The sequence below is a fragment of the Aythya fuligula genome, chromosome 1 (genome assembly GCF_009819795.1).
Source record: "Aythya fuligula isolate bAytFul2 chromosome 1, bAytFul2.pri, whole genome shotgun sequence".
In the NCBI taxonomy this organism is placed as follows: Eukaryota; Metazoa; Chordata; class Aves; order Anseriformes; family Anatidae; genus Aythya; species Aythya fuligula.
Genome location: NC_045559.1, coordinates 206,763,678 through 206,781,792, shown reverse-complemented (window position 1 = coordinate 206,781,792; position 18,115 = coordinate 206,763,678). Strand labels below are relative to the sequence as shown.

The 18,115-nt window shown below is 69.5% G+C and overlaps 2 protein-coding genes across 3 annotated transcripts; one reads left to right on the top strand and one right to left on the bottom strand.

Moving 5' to 3' along the window:
- Window positions 1-1,114: 1,114 nt before the first annotated feature.
- CNGA4 (cyclic nucleotide gated channel subunit alpha 4) lies at window positions 1,115-6,049 on the bottom strand. The gene is made up of 5 exons (XM_032208060.1): window positions 5,642-6,049; window positions 3,661-3,755; window positions 3,454-3,560; window positions 1,923-2,918; window positions 1,115-1,854 (listed from the first exon to the last, which is right to left on the bottom strand). The coding sequence occupies exons 1-5, from the start codon at window positions 6,047-6,049 to the stop codon at window positions 1,115-1,117; spliced, it is 2,346 nt and encodes a 781-aa protein (XP_032063951.1).
- FAM160A2 (family with sequence similarity 160 member A2) lies at window positions 4,749-12,757 on the top strand. Of its 2 annotated transcripts, XM_032208284.1 has the most exons (13): window positions 4,749-4,785; window positions 5,199-5,239; window positions 7,790-8,084; window positions 8,155-8,757; window positions 8,854-9,012; window positions 9,081-9,167; window positions 9,269-9,436; window positions 9,511-9,590; window positions 9,811-9,980; window positions 10,072-11,094; window positions 11,169-11,347; window positions 11,776-11,938; window positions 12,208-12,757. In XM_032208284.1, exons 3-13 carry the CDS (start codon window positions 7,947-7,949, stop codon window positions 12,501-12,503), a joined length of 3,066 nt encoding a protein of 1,021 aa, XP_032064175.1. In that variant the 5' UTR covers window positions 4,749-4,785; window positions 5,199-5,239; window positions 7,790-7,946; the 3' UTR covers window positions 12,504-12,757. The 2 variants fall into 2 exon arrangements, with proteins under 2 accessions (XP_032064175.1, XP_032064176.1); XM_032208285.1 differs by lacking the exon at window positions 4,749-4,785 and having other exon boundaries at window positions 5,187-5,239.
- The last annotated feature ends 5,358 nt before the right edge of the window (window positions 12,758-18,115 follow it).

Genomic DNA, 18,115 nt, shown 5'->3' with positions numbered 1-18,115 from the left:
ACCCCACGTGGGGCCGGGGCTCGGGGACCCCGGGGCTCGAAGGGCTCGGGGGGCTCAAGGGGCTCGGGGGGCTCGGGGGGCTCGCGGGTCTCAGAGCGCTCGGGAGGCTCGGGGCGCGCACCCCGCCCTGCCGGAGCCGTTCCGGCCGCTCCCCGCAGCATTCCCGGGTGCCCGGGCAGCGGCTGCCGGCGGGTGCCGCCCGCTGTTTGCCCAGGCTGCCCGGGGCTGTTTGCCGCAGCTGCGCCGCTCCCAGCCGGGGCCGGGCCGGGGTCCGCCCGGGGGCGCGGGGCCGCTCCCGTTGCCGCCGCAGCCGGGACCCCGGAGATGCCGGCCCTCGTGGCCGCTCCCGTCCCCAGCCCCATCCCTGATCCGACCCCATCCCCTTCCCACCCACACTCCCGTTCCGTCCTCATCTCACCCCCTTCCGTGTCCCTTTTCTGACCGTCCTTCTCCCCACCCTATCCCCATCCCGGCCCCTGGTCCGAACCCATCCCTGACCCTCTCTCTTGTCTCCTCCCTTCCCTCTCCCCTTCCCCATCCCGTCCCATCCCCATCCCTGTCCCTGTTCTGAACCTTGGGCCTGTCCCATCCCCATCCCTGTTGCATCGTGACCTGCTTGCCCATCCTCTCCATTCCCTGTCCCCATTCCTGTCCAGACCCTGTCCCCTTCCTTTCCCATCCCCATCCCCATTTCTGAACCCATCCTTTTTCCCATCCCATCCCCATCCCCGTCCCACCCCCATTCCTGTCCCCTCCAGCCCCATCCCCTCCTGTCCCTTCCCACCCCATCCCCATTCCCGTCCCCTCCTGTCCCTTTCCACTCCTGTCCTCTCCCCTCCAGGTGGCCCTGGCCCCGTCTCAGTCCCGCTCTGGTTCCTGCGGCCGCTGTGCCCGCTCTGCCCCATCCCTGCAGCTCCCGTCTCAGTCATGAACAACCATCCTTGTTACCTAGCAACTGTTGTCATTGTTACATAGCAACTATTGTCACCATCACCTAGCGGTTGTTGTCCTTGTTACCTAGCGACTGTTGTCATCGTTACCCAGCGATGGCTGTCACAAAGCACCCAGCGTCACCGCTGGCACACACCTGACAGCCGGACAGGTCCCTTGACCTTCAGCGCCGGGGGCCTCTGCGTCTTGTGCCCTGCACCCCCGTGGGACCCTGGCCCCTGGTGGGTCCCTGTACACCAGCAGGACCCTGTACACCAGTGGGACCCTGCATCCCCATGGAACCCTGCACCCTGGTGGTACCCCGTACACCAGTGGGACCCCGTACACCAGTGGGACCCTGCACCCTGGTTGAACCCTGCACCCTGGTGGGACCCTGCACCCTGGTGGGACCCTGTGCCCTCATGGGATCCTGCACACCAGTGGGACCCCGCAAGCCCATGGGACCCTGCACCCTTGTGGGACCCTGCGCCCCATCAGGACCCCGTCCCCTATCAGGTCCCTGCAGCCTGGCGGGCCCCTGGTCCCTGTCTGGAGCCCGTTCCCTGGCCAGGCGCCGCTGCTGGGCCCTGCTCTCGAGGCGCCCGATGCGCAGCGCCAGCTTGAAGGCGCTGGACTCCAGCTGGGCCAGCAGCCGGGCCACCCGTGTCTGCAGCTCCTCCAGGGCCACCTCCAGCGCCTGCACTCGCTGCTCAGCCTCCTCTGCTGCTGCCGCCGCCGCCGCCTCAGCGTGCACATCCAGCTTGTCCATGCGCAGCAGGATCTCACGGCCCTTGGCCTCCATCAGGGCGCGGGCGCTGGGGAACTCGGCCAGCACCTCTGTCAGGTCCTCCTTGGAGAGGCAGAAGAGGTCCGAGTAGCCGATGCTCTGGATGTTGGCGGTGCGACGGTTCCCCGACCTGTTCCCTGGGGATGCAGGGCTGCGGTGAGGCCAGGGCTGGGGGTGTGCTTGAAGGGGTACGTCAGAGGCTCACCTCGGATGTTGATGAGGCTGATCTCCCCGAAGTAGAGCCCCTCGCCCAGGATGGCGAGCCGTGTGACGCCGTCGGCCGCCACCACGGCCAGACGCCCCTCGCGGATGAAATACATCTCCCGCCCCACGTCGCCGGTGCAGCAGACGAACTCTCCGGGGCTGAAGACCTGGGGCCGCAGCTTGAGCACCAGCGCCTCCAGCACACCGCGCTCGCAGCTCTGGAAGAGGGACACCTTGCGCAGGGCAGGCAGGTGCACGCTGGCGGCCACCTCGGCCCGTAGCCGGCTGGGCAGGTGCCGGAGCACGGCCCGCTCCCCCACCAGCTTCCTCTGCGCCCGCAGGTGCTGGTGCCAGCCGGCCACCCGCCGCAGCAGCCGCCCCCCGACACCATGTGCCTGCAGGTACTGCTGCACCGGGCCGTGGTCGGGGTAGAAGGCGGCGTCGGCTGCGTTCATGTTGGCGATGACGGAGCTCATGCTGCCCATGATGGTGGCGAAGCCCAGCACGGCCAGCAGGAAGCCGGCGGTCATGAAGAGGAACTCCTCCTCGCGCTGGGGCTCCGGCGTGTCACCCACGGTGGTGAGGATGAGGGTGGAGATGTAGAAGCTGTGCAGGTACTGCCGCAGCGGGCGGGCGAAGCCGGGGCGGCTGGCGTTGGGGTAGACCCAGTCGTCGGCACCCAGCCCCAGGTAGGTGGAGAGGGCAAAGTAGAGGCAGCCGTTCCAGTGGATGGTGACGAAGACGTAGAGCATCAGCTTGGCGATGCGGAAGGCATAGGGGTGGGCAGTGCGTGTCTCCCGGCGGTCAAAGGCTTCGAAGAGCCGCGGGGTCCGCAGGAAGCGGTTGGCTCGCACGGCCGGCACGGCCGGCCCCAGGTGCAGGTAGAGCAGGTCGGTGGGCAGCACCGAGGCCACGTCCCAGGGGAAGCTGGCAGAGCGCAGGTAGCGCCGCCGGATCTGCGCCCGGTCCTGCACCAGGATGCCCTCCTCCAGGAAGCCTGGGGGCAGTGAGTCAGCACTCGGCCCGCTGGGGAGCCCCTGGGGGTGGAGGGCCCTGGGTCCAGGAGGGATGTGGCTGGGCTGGGGACAGGGGACTCACGGGTATGGGGGCTCCCTGTGGGATGGGGGCACCCAAATGGGGGGTGAGAGGCTGTGGGGTGGCCCTGTGCTGGTAGAGGTGGGGGACACCACATATGTCACCACTGGGCCCTGTGCTGCCTGCGTGGCTGTACTGCTGAGGGGCTCGGCAGATGGGCGCCCACCCCAAAATGTCAGCCCGGCCCCACCCCTGCCCAGTGACTGCTGTGCTCCCAGGTCTGTGTGTGCCTGACGTGTGTGTGTGTGTGCCACATGTGTGTGTGCACGTGCACATGCATGTCACACAGGTTTGTGCATGTGTGTCTTTGTGTGAAAGTACATGTATCTGTGTGTGCACACGTGTGACTGCGTGTAGTTGTGTGTGCGGGTACGTGTCTGCGCACACACGTGGTGTTGGTGCAAGCGGCTGGGCGTGGGGCGGGCTGGGGCACTGACCGGTGTGGAGGTGCACGGCGATGTCCAGCAGGTAGAGCGCGTCGCTCAGGCAGTCCAGGCTCAGCCACAGCACCGTGTGCTGCTCCTGGAGCTCGGCGAAGCAGGACCTGGCGGCACCGGCACCGTCACTGGGCTGCCTGGAGCCGGCCCCAGCCCCCGGGTCACCCCCCTGGCTGCAGCGCCGGCGCCCACCCCGCACCCCGGCACCTGCAGACGATGACGATCCAGTTGTACATGATGGGCAGCACCATGGCGCTGAGCCACCAGTAGTACCAGTCCCCGGAGGGGTCGAGGATCCAGTTCTGGGGAGCGGCAGCGCTGCTGGGGAGGCACGGGGGGGTCGTGGTGGATGGGACCCCCCAGGATGGGCCCTGCCGCCCTACCGTGCCCCCCCGTGCCCCCCAGTGACCCCCCGTACTCTACCGTGACTCCCAGTGCCCCCCCGAGCCCAGCTCCCCGGCTCAGCCCCACCCCGCACGGGGCACGGTGCTGATGGGGACCCCCCTCGTGCCCCGGTCCCGGTCCCGGTCCCCCCGGCGGGGCACCCCCCGGCCCCGCTCACCCCTGCGTGCGGCCGGTGCGTGGTGCCGGGGCCCGGTCCCAGCGGCGGGACAGCACCGCGCTGAGGCTCCGCATCCTGCACCGGGGCTGCTGCGGGGCCGGGGCGCGGCCGGGCGGTGCCGGGCGGGTCCTGGCAACCGGGGCTCCCGGGGGGCTGCTCACCGCGCACCGGGACGCGAGCGCTGCCGTGCGCGTCCCCGGGGCCGTGGGGGCGGCGAGCCGCCGGGGGGGGCTGCCGCCGGGCTCGGGGCGCTGCGGGGCCGGCGGCGGGACGGGGGGCGCCGCGGGGGCGGGAGGGGGCGGCCGGTGCCCGGGGCAGGCACGGCCGGTGCGGGGGGAGCAGCGGGGGGCGCCGTGCCCCGGGCAGGCTGCCCGAGCCCCGCGGCGGTGCCCGGTGCCCGGTGCCCGGTGCCGGTCCAGGGGCAGGGGCAGGGCAGGGGCAGGTCCCGCACAGCCCCGGTGCCCCCGCCCCGCCCCGCCCCGCCCCGCCCCGCCCCGCCTCGCCCCGCCCCGCCCCGCCCCGCCCCGCCCCGCCCCGCCCCGCCCCGCTGCCCACCTGGCCCCGCCCCGGGCCCCGCCCCGGTCTCCGCGCAGCCAATGAGCACTCGCCTCGAGGCGGCGGCCAAGCGCCGGCCCCGCCCCCAGAGGCTCAGGCCCCGCCCACGCCGGTGTTCGGGGCGGGGCCGCGGGCGGGGCCGTGCGCGCGCCGGTGCGTCGGGCGGCGGCGGGAAGATGGCGGCGGGCGCGCGGGGCCCGCAGCGGAGGCGACCGGTGAGAGCGGGGGCGGGCGGCGGGGGGCGGCCGGGCCGGGGGGCGGGGCCCCGGGAAGGGGCGGGGCCTCCCGGGAAGGGGCGGGGCGGGCGGGGCCGGTGCCCTTGGCCGCGGCGCGGGGGGACCCGGCCCGGCCCGGGGCTGTCCTCGGGCGGCGGGCGCTGGGGACGGGGCGCCCGGACCCGGTCCCGGTCCCGGGGGTGGCGGCGGCCGCGGGTGTCCTCGCGGGGGGGCTGCGGGGAGCGGCGCGGCCCGGCCCTGGCGGGTCCCCCCCGGGGCTCTGCCCCCGCTCCCGGTGTCCCCGGGGAGCCCCGGCCGGGCCGCACCGGGGCCGGGCCCCGCGCCCCCCGCGGCCGCTCCCGGTTCCCCCGTTCCCGTCCCCCCGTTTCCCCACCTCTGCTGTCCCTTCCCAGGCGCGGCGCTGACGGACGGAGCCCCGCGACCTTGACCCCAGGTAGGAGGGCGCCGGGACGGGGCTGCGGGGGGCGCGGGGGCACGGCCGCCCCGTCCGTGCGTCCCCGTGTCCGCCTGTCCGCCCGTGTGTCCGTCTGTCCTCGCGGGGTGTCCGGGTCCGGCGGGCCCCAGGGCGGCTGTGCCTCCACGAGTGGCACCGGCACGTGGCGCGGCCCGGCCGTGGGGCGATGCTGCCGGCGGCTCGGGGGCGCGCGTCCCAAGCACCTTCTGGGACACCCCCGGCTGTGGCACCGGGCGTGCGGCCGTGCCGGGCGGCAGCGCTCGTGGTGCCCCGTGCCCACCGCCTGCAGACACCGGGCTGGCGGCCGCGCTTGGTGCTGCGTGGCTGGCGGCGGTGCCATCGGGCAGCGGTGCCATCGGTGCCCCTGGAAGCAGCCCGCACCTTGCCGACAGTGTGCAAGGCCCGGGGACCGGGCAGGTTCGACGCCGTGGTCACCTCTCGGAGTCCCCGCTCTGGTGCCAGGCGGGTGCTGGACACCGGTGCGGGCCGAGCCCCCTCCAGGCCGCGTCCCGTGGGGGATCCAGCCGGTCCCGGTGCAGCCGCAGCGCCCCGGGTCTGGTCTCTGAGATGCATTGCCATGAGCTGGGCCTCACGGAGCGCCTCGCTCTGCCCGGGTCCGTCTGTCAGCAGCCTCCCCCTGCCCGGCGTGGGGCCCGGTGTTGCTCGGTGCTGCGGGTGCCGCCCGTGGCTGTCCCGGTGGCGGCAGCGCTGCGGGCGCTTGGCGCGAGGTGCCGGGCGCGCTGACTCCTCAGGGTCTAACTTTAGCAACTGCAGTAAGGCTGCGCCCATGTTGGAATGGGAAGCTCCTCGCCGCGTGGTATAAATACATCTGGCCGGTTCCTAAAATACCCGGCGGCAGCGTGCTGCCTCCCCCGGCGGTGCTGCTGGCAGCGCAGCGCTCGGCTGCCCTCAGCGCCAGCTCCGTGCCGCTCTCGCCGCGTGGAAGCCGCCGGCACCGCTGCCCGACAGCTCCTCGCGCTTCCCACGCCGGGTCTCTGCCTGCGCTCTGGGCGTGCCGCTGCTCACTTCCCTTTTTGTGCCTTTTGTGGTTTAGGTTTCCCTGAGTGGCCTCTTTCACACCCCGCCTGTGGCCCTGTGGTGTCCCCCCGGCGCTGTCCCGGTGCTGCCATCCCGTCCCCGGTGGTGTCCCACCGGTCCCAGCAAGGCCATGCTGGCATGGCACCACACGGAGCACTGGGACCAGGGCCTCGCCTGTGCTGGGGGCAGCAGGGGATGCCCGGCACGAGGTGTGGGGACGGAGCGCAGGCGCTCTGGGGGTGGGCAGGGAGTGTGGGAGCCATGGCTCCGTGCGCTGCCCCCAGCTGCCACGCTGCTGGGTCCTGGTGGCCGTCAGGGCACAGCCTTGCTGCTGGGGATGCCCTGGTCCTCTGCCCCTTGCTCCTGCCCTGCCCCTCGTTGGGCACTGCCACAGCCCCAGGGCCAGGCTCTGCTGGTGCCCTGTGCCCCGAGTGACCCCGAGCGAGTGCCAGTGGCTGTGTTGGGGCTGGAGGATGCTGGGGACAGGGACTGGGACTGGGACAGCGCTGTGCCCTTGGCAGGGGCTCATGGCATGGCCTGGAGAGCCGCGGTGCTGCCCTGGTGGGGAGAAGGGGCTGAGCACGTGGGGACTCGTGCCTCTGGCTGGGTGCCTGAGCTGCTGTGCCGCACCGTGCCACGGCTGTGGGGCCCCGTGCCTGGCTGAGCCTGCTGCCACCACGGGGCCGGGCTGGGGGCAGCCCTCCCGGTGCCACCGGGTGCCCCCGCGCTTGGCTCCTGGCTGGCTCCGGGGTTCAAAGTGCAGGACTGGGTGTGGAGGCAGAGCCGCGCCAGAGCCCTCCTCCGCTCTGCTTCCTCGTCCGTCCCGTCCCGTCCTGTCCCGTCCCTCCTCCTGGCAGCCGACGCTGCCGCCTCTTCCTCCCGGTGCGTGGGGCCTTGTGCTAGGCCTGGGAGCTGCTGCCCCAGCCCTGAGCGCAGGTAGGTGATGTCCTGCCCGTCCTGCTGCCTCGGGGCTGGGCCTGGGGTCCCGCCAGGCTGCTTGCCCTGGGGGGCTCCTCTGGGTGCTCCCCTCCAGGCTTGTGCCTCCCGTGGTGACCTGGGGCTGCCGTGAGCTGGTAGTGCTCGCGAGCCGTCCCCATGCCGGTGCTGCTGCTTGCCTGTGCCCTCCAGCCGTGTGCTGCTGGAGCTGATGTGGGGTGTGTGTGTGTGGGGGGGGCTGCCTGTCCGGCTCCATGCCTGTTCCCTCCCTGGGCCCAGGGTGGCCACAGCAGCTCCCTCACCCCCCGCAGCCTCAGCCAGTGTGCGGGCAGCCAGTGTCACCCCTGGCTGTGTGACCCAGTGCCAAAACACGAGGAAGGGGTGGGTGCGGTGCAGGTGATGGCGGCGTGGCTCTGCTCCCGGGGCAGGGGTCCTGCCGTGCCCTGCTGCACGCTGGCACGCCCGCCTGTGGGTGCGGGGCCTGGGAAGAGCGGTCCCGGGACGAGGGTCCCTGCTGCCCCAGCTCACCCGTGCTGAGCCGCTGCTCTCCCACAGCCCAGGCCGTGGTGACAGCAGCATGGAGTGTGGGGCCCTGTGGGTTGGCCGCTGCCCCGTGCCCCCGCAGCACCACCGTGCAGACGTCGGATCTGGCCCAGCCCTCAGGGTGCTGCACCGCTGCCTGTGAGCCCCCCCCGCCACGCGGCGCGTCCCCATGGAGAGGATGAGCTGGCTCAGCAAGCTGAACCCCCGGGGGGCCGGGCACCGCACCGCCCGCAGCGCCAGCTTGCAGAGCCCCGTCACCGCCGACCCCGAGACCTGCCTCATGGTCTTCAAGAACCACTGGTCCCAGGTGAGTGAGCCGGGGTGGGGGCGAGCCCAGGGCAACCCCCCCGGCCAGGCACTTAACCTGCTGCCCCCAGGTGCTGCGGATCCTGGAGCGGAGGGGCTGCAAGCCGGCCCCTGACGACCTGAGCGCCGTGCGGAACAACACCTACCAGATGCTGAACCTGCTGGCGGAGGACCGGCCACGGGGCGACGCAGCTGCGGGGCCCATCCTGGAGTTCGTGGTGGCAGAGAACCTCCTGGAGCGCCTGCTGTGCTGGCACCTGCAGGGGGACTTCACGGAGGAGCGCAAGGTGGAGCAGCTGAAGCTCTATGAGATGCTCATCAGCCAGGCCCGGCAGCCCCTGCTGCAGCACAAGCCTGTGCTCACGCCCCTGCTACGGCTGCTCAGCCTCTGTGCCGAGCCCGCCTCGGCGCTGCTGGAGAACAGCCTGGTGCTGCTGCTCAACCAGCTCTGCGTCTCTGTGGCCAAGGAGCCCGCCATCCTGGAGCTCTTCTTCCACAGCCACACGGACCAGGGCCCTGCCAACCTCATCATATTCTCCCTCCTCATCCCCTTCATCCACCACGAGGGCGTCCTGGGGCAGCAGGCCAGGGACGCGCTGTTGCTTATCATGGCCATGTCTGCCAGCAACCACGCCGTGGCCAAGTCCATCACCGACAACTCCTACTTCTGCCCGGTAAGGCCGGTGCTAGCGTGGTGCCTGCGCTGCCAGGGGCTGTGCCCTGCTCGGGGCCGCACGTCCCAACGCCGTGCTCGATGCCTGTCCCCCCAGGTCCTGGCCACAGGCCTGAGCGCCCTGTACTCCTCGCTGCCTCGCAAGATCGAGGTGCGGGGGGATGACTGGCACTTCCTGCGCCGCGAGGACTGGATCGGCGTCTCCTCCCTCGTGCTCTTCATGAACTCGCTGGAGTTCTGCAACGCTGTCATCCAGGTGGGGCTCGCTGCTGGTGGTGGCGTGCGCGGGGTGGCGTGGGCGGCCCTGACCCCTCCGCTCTGCAGGTTGCCCACCCGCTGGTGCAGAAGCAGCTGGTGGACTACGTCCACAACGGGTTCCTGGTGCCCGTCATGGGGCCAGCGCTGCACAAGGTAGGGGCTGCCCCGGCCGGGGCTGTTTGGGTGGGCAGCAGGGCTGCGGGGTGCCCCGCGCAGGTCCCGGCCTGGCGCACGCCCAGCTGCTGCTCCCGCAGACCTCCATCGAGGAGATGATCGCCAGCACGGCGTACCTGGACCTGTTCCTGCGCAGCGTCAGCGAGACGGCGCTGCTGAAAACCTTCCTGCGCTTCGTGCTGCTGCACCGCCACGACAACGCCACCATCCTCGACACCCTCGTGGGCCGCATCAACAGCAACTCGCGGGTAGGAGGCACGGGGGCCGCGGCGGGGCCGGCTCGTGGGGCGCTGCGGCTGCCTCACACCCCCTCGGTCCTCAGCTCTGCATGGTCTCCCTGAGCCTCTTCCGGACACTGCTCAGCCTCAACTGTGAGGACGTGATGCTGCAGCTGGTGCTCAGGTAACCTGCGCCGTGCCTGCCGCTGCCCTGTGGGGGCAGGGTATGGCTGGGGCACTGCCTCGCGGGTGCTGGGGTGAGACACGGCTGTGGCATGGAGGGGCAAGCGCCTGGGCGGGGGCACCCCTGGGGGGTCTGGCGGTGGGGTGGGACGGTGCTGGCCCCCGCTGTGTCCGTCCTGCGGTCTCGGCACTTCCCCGCGCGCAGCCCCGCGTCCCCCCAGGTACCTGCTGCCCTGCAGCCACGTCATGCTGAGCCAGAAGCGAGCAGTCAGGGACCTGGACATCTACGGGAAGACGGCTGCCAAATTCCTGTCGCTCATCCCACGCTGCTGCCGCCCCGAGAGCCTGCCGCTGCCGGAGCGCGAGGAGGAGCATGCCGCCTGGTCCAAGGGTACGGTGCCGGTCCCCTCGCCACGCCTGCAGCCCCTGTGCCGAGCCCCCCAGCCCCACGCCGCCCTGAGCGCCTACTTCTGCTCCTGCAGGCCAGGGCAGCCCCAACGTGGATGCCTCCTCCGTGGTCACCGTGCCGAAGCCCTCCACACCGTCCCGCCTCGCCTTCTTCATGCGGCAGCAGAGCGCCGGCCCCGAGGCAGCTGGCGCCGTGCCGCCGCGCTCCCCCGGCACGCCGTGCGGCAGCCCCGGGCACCGGGCCGGCCGCTGGGAGGAGGTGTCGGAGCTGGACAGGAATTACCTGGAGTACCTGCGGGACGCGCGCCACAGCATCGACCGCTGCGCCTGGGCCTGCCGCGTCTGGTCGGCCCCCTACGACGGCGAGGAGCCGAGCGCCACCGGCGCGGCCCCCCCACCCGATGGCAGCCACCCGCCCGGCCCCGAGGGCTGTGGCGCCCCGCGCCCTCCGGGACCCCCCACCCCGCGGACTAAGAAGCGGGGCCTGCCCGAGGAAGGGGCAAGGGAGGGCCCTGGGGGGGCACCCGTACCCGGTGAGCCCTGCTCCGGGGGCCCCAGCCCCAACGCCCAGGACTCGGGAGCCCTGGTGAACGGGGCGCATGGGCTGGTGGAGCCAGGGCGTCCCGAGGGGGACGTGGCGGTGAAGAAGGTGCGCAGGAGCCCCCAGGGTGAGGGGCTGGCGCAGAATGGGGCCGCGGCCCCCCCCAGCCCCCGGCCACAGCCCGCGGGCTGGGAGCCGCTGCCCTCCGTGGACTCGCTGCTGGAGGAGCTGCTGGCCAAGGCGCCGGCCGAGCCCAACGGGGCGGGCGTCAGCATCGAGGCCTTCACGGAGGAACTGCGGGAGATTGAGGCCGAGATGAAGAACGGCGGCGTGGCCCTGCCCAGCCCCAAGGAGCCGCCCGGACCGCCTGAGCTGCCCCTGTCCCGCGAAGAGGAGGAGGCCTACGCCAGCTTCGCCGCCCTGCCCGAGGGCGAGCTGCTGGCCGGGTCGGGGGACGCTGCGGGGCGGGTGCTGCCCCGGCCCCTGGACCCGCTGGCGCAGCTCATCGCCAGCCCCCCGCGCGCCGTGGGGCCGCCCCCCAGCCAGCCCTTCACAGGTGGGGCCGGGCGCAGGGTGCGGGAGGGCGGCCGGGTCCCCGCTGCCGCGTCCGACGCGTGCCCCTGCCCGCAGGCCCCTTCGTGACGGCGCTGTTCGGCAAGCTGGAGAACATGCTGCACAACTCGCTGTACGTCAACTTCCTGCTGACCGGGCTGGTGGCACAGCTCGCCTGCTACCCGCAGCCGCTGCTGCGCTCCTTCCTCCTCAACACCAACATGGTCTTCCAGCCCAGCGTCAAGTCCCTGCTGCAGGTACCGGGGGTGGCGGTGCTGGACGCCGGCCAGGCGAGCAGGGACGGCCTGTGGGGTTGTGGTTGGGTTTTTAAACGGGTGGGAAGCAGAAGTGTGGAGGTGCCAACGAGCCAACTCTCCAAAGAATGCTTATCAGTATGGTGATAAGCAAATATAAAATACTATATATATATTATATGCATATATAGTATATATACACATATTATCAGTATATGTATTATCTATATATATATTATCAATATATACAAATATATATACATGTTATGAGTAAGTTGATAAGCAAATATAAAGTGTCTATGGTGATAGACGCTTTACATTTGCTTATTTTTATATTTATATCCATACTATGTATTTATATTCGTTTATATATGAAAAGCACACATCTGCCCGGGGCTGGCTGCGATTCCCTCCCGCCCTCCCTCCCACAGGTCCTTGGCTCGGTGAAGAACAAGATCGAGAGCTTCGCTGCCAGCCAGGAGGACTTCCCCACGCTGCTCTTCAAAGCCAAGAAGTACCTGATTGCCCGGGGGAAGCTGGACTGGTCGGACACGCCGAGCGTGGTGCCCGCCCTGCGCCGCTCCGAGCCGCTGGGTGAGGCTGGGGCCGCGGCCGGGGGGAGCAGCGCCCACCCTGAGGGTCCCCCCACGAGGGCCGGGGGCTGGCACGGAGGGCTGGGGCCGCACCAGTGCGGGGGGCTGCGTGGGGCCGGGGGGCTGCTGCTGCGGTGGGGAGGGCGCAGGGGGCTGCATGGAGCACTGCATGGGGGCTGCGTGGGGCACTGCGCGGGGGCTGCACCGCACGCAGGGCTGGGGGCTGCCTCTCCCCGGGGCCCCGAGCACGGTGCTGACGCTGTCCCTTAGCCCGCAGCCGGAAGCCGTCGCTGGGCGAGCTGATCCTGCGGCACGCCAACAGCCCGACGCGGGCGCGCCAGGCGGCGCAGCTGGCGCTGCAGCAGGTGCGGGACGGGCCCGTGCTGCAGGCGCTGGCGGGGGCCACGCTCTTCCGCGGCTCGGCCGAGAAGCAGAGCGAGGCGCTGCGGGTCAAGAACGCCGTCTACTGCGCCGTCATCTTCAGCGAGTTCCTGAAGGAGCTGGCGGCCATCGCCCAGGCCCACGCGGTCACGTCCCCGTTCCTGACCGAGCCCCCCGAGGAGTGACCGCGGCGGGCGGCTTTTTAACCACGCGCAGGGCACGGACCTTTTTAATTTATTGGGGGTGAATGTTGTGCTGAGAGCTGGCTGCGGTGCGGCAAGGGGAGGCGGCTGCCCGCGGGGATGCGCCGGGGTCGGCAGGGCCGGATCCTGTGCCGCCTCACGCGGGGCGGGCCGGCTCTGCCCCCCACCCCCGGGTCCCCACTGTCACCCCGTCACCTACCCCCTCCTCTCTATGCAACACCCCGTGCCGTGGGGCAGCCCCGCGGGGGCTGTGGGGCGGCGGGCCGGGGCCGGGGCATGGGGCGTGGGGGCTGGGTGGTGCATGGGGAGGGCTGGTGTGTCTGTGCTGTGTCAAAGCCCTTCTGTAATAAAGGGTCTGGTCGAGGGCACTGCTGCTGCCGTCCCTTCAGGGGTGCCCCCCCCCTGCTAGTGCTATAGCTGCATCCTGCACCAGGGCTGTGGGGGGCTCGTGCCTTGGGTCCCTGCCTCCTGCTGGGCCGCAGCAGCCCCCTGCCCTCCCAGCCCCCCTGCGCCTGGAGGATGTCCCCCAGCAGCACCCTGCCACCCCCCCAACACTCAGGGCAGGCACACGGCTGCAGCAGGTCACGGTGTTTATTTTTGTACAAACATCTGCACCACCAGTGGGTTCCAGCCCCCACGGGGCTTGGCTCGGGCAGGGGGCTGCAGCCAGGGCTCCCACCCCCCTGTGTAAGGCTGGGGTGACTCCGGTGCCCAAGCCCCTGCCTGCACTGCTGCTGCTGGATGAGCCCTGGGCTGGCACCGCCGCCTGCCCTGCCCAGCGCTGGGCACTGCCAACCTGTCCGTCCGTCTGTCCTGCAGCCAGGCAGGCACCTTCTTCAAGCACCTCCGTCCACCTCCACGTGTAGGCAGAGCAGGGACGGTAACTGTAGGGTAACCTGCTGATGGGGGGGGGCTCACAACCACCTCCCCGGCCAGCCCCCTGCTTCTGTCCCCAGGCATGGGCTGGGGAGGGTCACACACCCTCACCCTGAGCAGGGTCTCCTTCTTGCAGCCGTGGCTGTGGGTTGGCCCCTCCAGCCGCAGCTCAAGTGCCTGCTTGGGGTGCAACCGGGCACCCCGTGGGGTGAAGGGCAACAGTGGCCACGGGAGCCCATTGTGCCCAGGGGGCAGCTGCAGAGTGACAGCACCAGAGGCACGGCCGCGGCCAGCGAGCAGCCAGCGGAGGAGGCCGGTGGGCTCCCCAGGGAGGTGTCGGACAGGTGAGTGGCTGTGTGAGGCTGTGTGGGGTGGCACCGCTGGGGCCCCCTGATGCTCCAGCAGGCACAGGGTGGTGGTGTGGCCACGCTGGGCAGCCAAGGCAGGGGTCCTGTGATGGCTGTCAGCACAGCAAGGGTTGGTGCCTTGTTCCAGCAGCACCCAGTGGTCTCCTGGGCAGCGATGCCCAGTGCTGTCACCCCTTGGCTGCAGCCCTGGCCAGTGTGGGTGTCACAGCCCAGCTTCAAGCAGGCAGCAGCCTGGCCGTGACAGAAGGCCAAGCACAGGGCTGGGCGCTGCTCCCTGTCCACTGCGTCCCCGTGCTGAAGCAGCTGCACTGACTGCCCCATCATCAGGAAAGGTGCAGTGCAGTGCACCCCTGGGTGTCTCAGCCCTCAGGGTTGGCCCTGGGCACCAGCAGCAGCTCTGCCAGCGCTAGGTGCTCCTCCAGCACCAGCAGGTACAGCAGGATCAGCCCTCAGCATCAGGCAGGTTGGGGTCGACCCCGTAGTGCAGCAGCAGCAGTTCAGTGTCGGGGTGGTGGCCACGCAGGGCAGCAGTGGTCAGGGCAATGTGGCCGTCGTGGCTGCAGCAGTCCAGGGCTGGGCAGCTCTCCAGCAGCAGGCACAGGCAGGGGCAGTGGCCGTCCCGTGCAGCCAGGTGCAGCAGGCTCCAGCCCCATGTGTCACAGTGATTCTTGTCCAGCCCCCAGGCCAGCAGTGCCTGTGCCATGGCTGTGCTGCCCTGCACTGCTGCCACAGCCTGCACTGTTTGCCCCTCGGGGTCCACGCAGTCCATGGCTGCCCCCCAGAAGAGCAGGGCACTGACCACTGCCCTGTGGCCCATTGTGGCAGCCTCCAGCAGTGCTGTGTGCCCAGCCACATTCACCTCATCCACCTGGGCGCTGGCCTCCAGCAGCAGCTCCACCACCCCAGTGTGGTTCTCGTAGGCAGTTCCAGCGGGGGCGTGAGGCCATGCATCAGTCGTGCTGCTCCACATAGGCACCGTGCTCCAGCAGCATCCCCACCACCTCGCTGCAGGGCAGCCACTGAGAGTGCTGCGTGCCTGTTGGCATCAGCAGGGTTGGGGTTGGTGCCACGGGACTGCAGCAGCTCCATGGTGGGGCAGTGGCCCATGTAGGCAGTGGCAATGAGGGGGGTCTGTTCCACATGGGCACCGTGCCGCAGCAGCATCCAGGTGAAATCCTTGTGGCTGTCCAGGCGGCTGCTTGCAGTGCTGTGCAGCCCTCAGCATCTGCTCCATCCACCTCTGTGCCCATCCACAGCAGCATGGCCACAGCCTCAGCATGCCCGGCCCAGGTGCTGAGCGCAGGTACCCAGCCCCCCGATTCCAGCCGGTTGATGTTGGCACCGTGGGCCAGCTGGCACTGCCACGCTTCGGTGTGTCCCTAAGGGGCAGCCAGTGTCAGAGGTGTCTGCCTGCTCGCATCAGCCGCCTCCACCTGCACCCTGCCCCAGCAGCAGCTCCGGGGCGCAGCAGCGGCAGCAGCGTGGCCCTGGGAGGTCCCCCAGGTTCCTGGGGGTCTGGGGGGCACGGGCCATGCTGCGCCCTGTGCGCCCCGTGGCCAGCGGGGCGGGGGGGCTCCTCCGTGCAGACCCTGCTGCCGGGCCCTGCCAGGGGGCTCCGCGGGGCGAGGGGTCCGGGGCACCGGCAGCCCCGCGCTGCGCCCCCAGCCCCACGCTGCCACGGGAGGGCTCGGGGCGGCACCGGCGCTGCAGGGACCCCGGCGCGGCCCCCCCGAGCTGCGGGGTGGGAGGGGGCGGGCAGGGGGCCGGGGGCAGCTCTTACCGTGCCCGGGAGCGGAGCGGGGCGGAGCGGCGGAGGTTCCTTCGGCCGGGCGGGGTTGGAAGCGGCGGCGGCGGCGGCGGCGGCGGCGGCGGCTGAGCCCGGGGCACCGGCAGGCTCCGTCCGCGGGGCTCCGCCGGCGGCGCTCGGACCGGCCCCGGGGCCGCACGGTGCGGGGCGCTGCGGGGCTTAGGTGCGTGTGTCGGTCTGCTCCAGGGCAGGAAGGCTCTGCAGGGGGATCTCGGACCGATGGGCTGAGGCCAACTGGATGAGGTTCAACAAGGCCAAGTGCCGGGTCCTGCACCTGGGGCACAACAACCCCAAGCAGAGCTACAGGCTGGGAGATGAGTGGTTGGAGAGCTGCCAGGCAGAGAAGGACCTGGGAGTGATGGCGGATAGTCGGCTGAATATGAGCCAGCAGTGTGCTCAGGTGGCCAAGAAGGCCAACGGCATCCTGGCTTGTATCAGGAACAGGGTGACCAGCAGGGCTAGGGAGGTGATCGTCCCCCTGTACTCAGCTCTGGTGAGGCCGCACCTCGAGTACTGTGTTCAGTTTTGGGCCCCTCGCTACAAGAAGGACATCGAGGTGCTTGAGCGGGTGCAGAGAAGGGCGACGAAGCTGGTGAGGGGCCTGGAGAACAAGTCCTACGAGGAGCAGCTGAGGGAGCTGGGCTTGTTCAGCCTGGAGAAGAGGAGGCTCAGGGGCGACCTTATTGCTCTGTATAGGTACCTTAAAGGAGGCTGTAGCGAGGTGGGGGTTGGTCTGTTCTCCCACGTGCCTGGTGACAGGACGAGGGGGAACGGGCTAACGTTGCAGCAGGGGAGTTTTAGGTTGGATGTTAGGAAGAACTTCTTTACCGAAAGGGTTGTGAGGCATTGGAACGGGCTGCCCAGGGAAGTGGTGGAGTCACCATCCCTGGAGGTCTTTAAAAGACGTTTAGATGTAGAGCTCAGCGATATGGTTTAGTGGAGGACTTGTTAGTGTTAGGTGAGAGGTTGGAGTAGGTCATCTTGGCGGTCTCTTCCAGCCTAGATGACTCTGTTATTCTGTGATTCTGTGAGGGATCCTTGCCACTGGCAGCCGTTTCCATGAGATCCATCACCTCTCCAGGTCTTTACGTTATGCTCTGTTTTATTGATGCTGCCTAACACTAATTTCCTGGTGGAACACCATGCAATGCATTACCTGTGTCAATCAGTGCATGTTGCATCCAGGCTCTCACGTTTGTCAACCCAAATATTTGTCAGAGCTGCTTTCTACCGAGCAGTGCTGATAGGTGTTAATCATTCCTGTAGTGTTTTACATCTTCATTTATAAATGCTAGCTTTCACCAGTTGAGTTTTGGCATGATTTTAGCAGTCTGCCTGCCAGCCAGGTTTTCTCCGAAAAGCTCTCTTGTGCTAAACCAACAGAAGTCCACCTGTGCTGCCCCACTCCGAGGTGTCTGCATGGTTGGGAGCATTGGTGCGGGGTGGCTGCGGGGGCTGCTGGCAGCTGAGACATTTCCCAGACTGTGACCCTGCTCTGCCTGCCCTGCAGGGCTCTGCCCACACCAGGGAGCTTCCAGAGCTGCTGGGATGGGGTAGGGAGGGGATGGGATGGGATTGCAAAGCATCCAGGCCCTGCAGCCAGGGCACTGGGCAGAGCTGGGGCAGAGCTGGGGCAGAGCGCGTGGCCCCCACCCATGCACGAGCCCTGGGGAGGACGCCCGGTGCCAGAATCAGCACGAGCAGGGGCTGAGACCTGACATGAGGATGTCTGCAGCATCCCTTGTGTGGGGAGAGTCCAGGGCTGGGTAGGAGCAGGCTGGGGGTGGCAGCGAGGGGTGCCACCCGCAGGGGTGGCAGTGGCTGTGCCCCTCTACAGGAGCGGGGGCACAGGACCGCTGCCAGCCTCGGTTGGGCAGGTTGAGAGCACGCTGAGGCTGCTGTGAGCTGTTGTGGAGCCACCTCTGGAAAGCCTCGAGAGTTGCCCTCTGGAACATGGTAATGCTGCTTCTTGCTCTTGTGTCCTGCCTTTACCTGTGAATTACGGACGGTGTGTTTTCCTCAAACACTTTGGGTTTTTCTGTACACACCTGCGAACACGCCAGAGCTCAGCAGGACCTTTGGTTCTTTGCGTCATCCAAACGCACACAGTGCAGCCGCGATCAGCCCCTGCCTGTGAGGCTGTCATTGCTCTGAGGTCATCGACAGCTCGAGGCCGAGCCCATGGCGCAGCGTGGGGTGGTGGCCGAGGGCACTGGACTGCGATGGGCACTGCAGGAGATGTCCTTGTGCTACTACACCTGGTCTGCGGAGCTCCTGCTGCTCTCGGGCTGCCTGGAGAGCAGGGCAGTGGCAGCGGGAGGAGGACCGGACGGTTGGTGCCTTCTGCCAGGTCCAGGGCAGAGCATGGGGAGAGTACGGTGCTGGCAGGGGCCTTGGCACAGCACCACCCCACGCTGTGCCCCTGGGGACGGGGCAGGGGAGTGGGGCTGGACACCCTGATCGAGCAGGGGCTGTGTGGCACGCGCTGCCCTGCTCCGCTGGGTCCCACGCTGCAGGTGGCCTGGTGCAGGGCTGGGTGCATC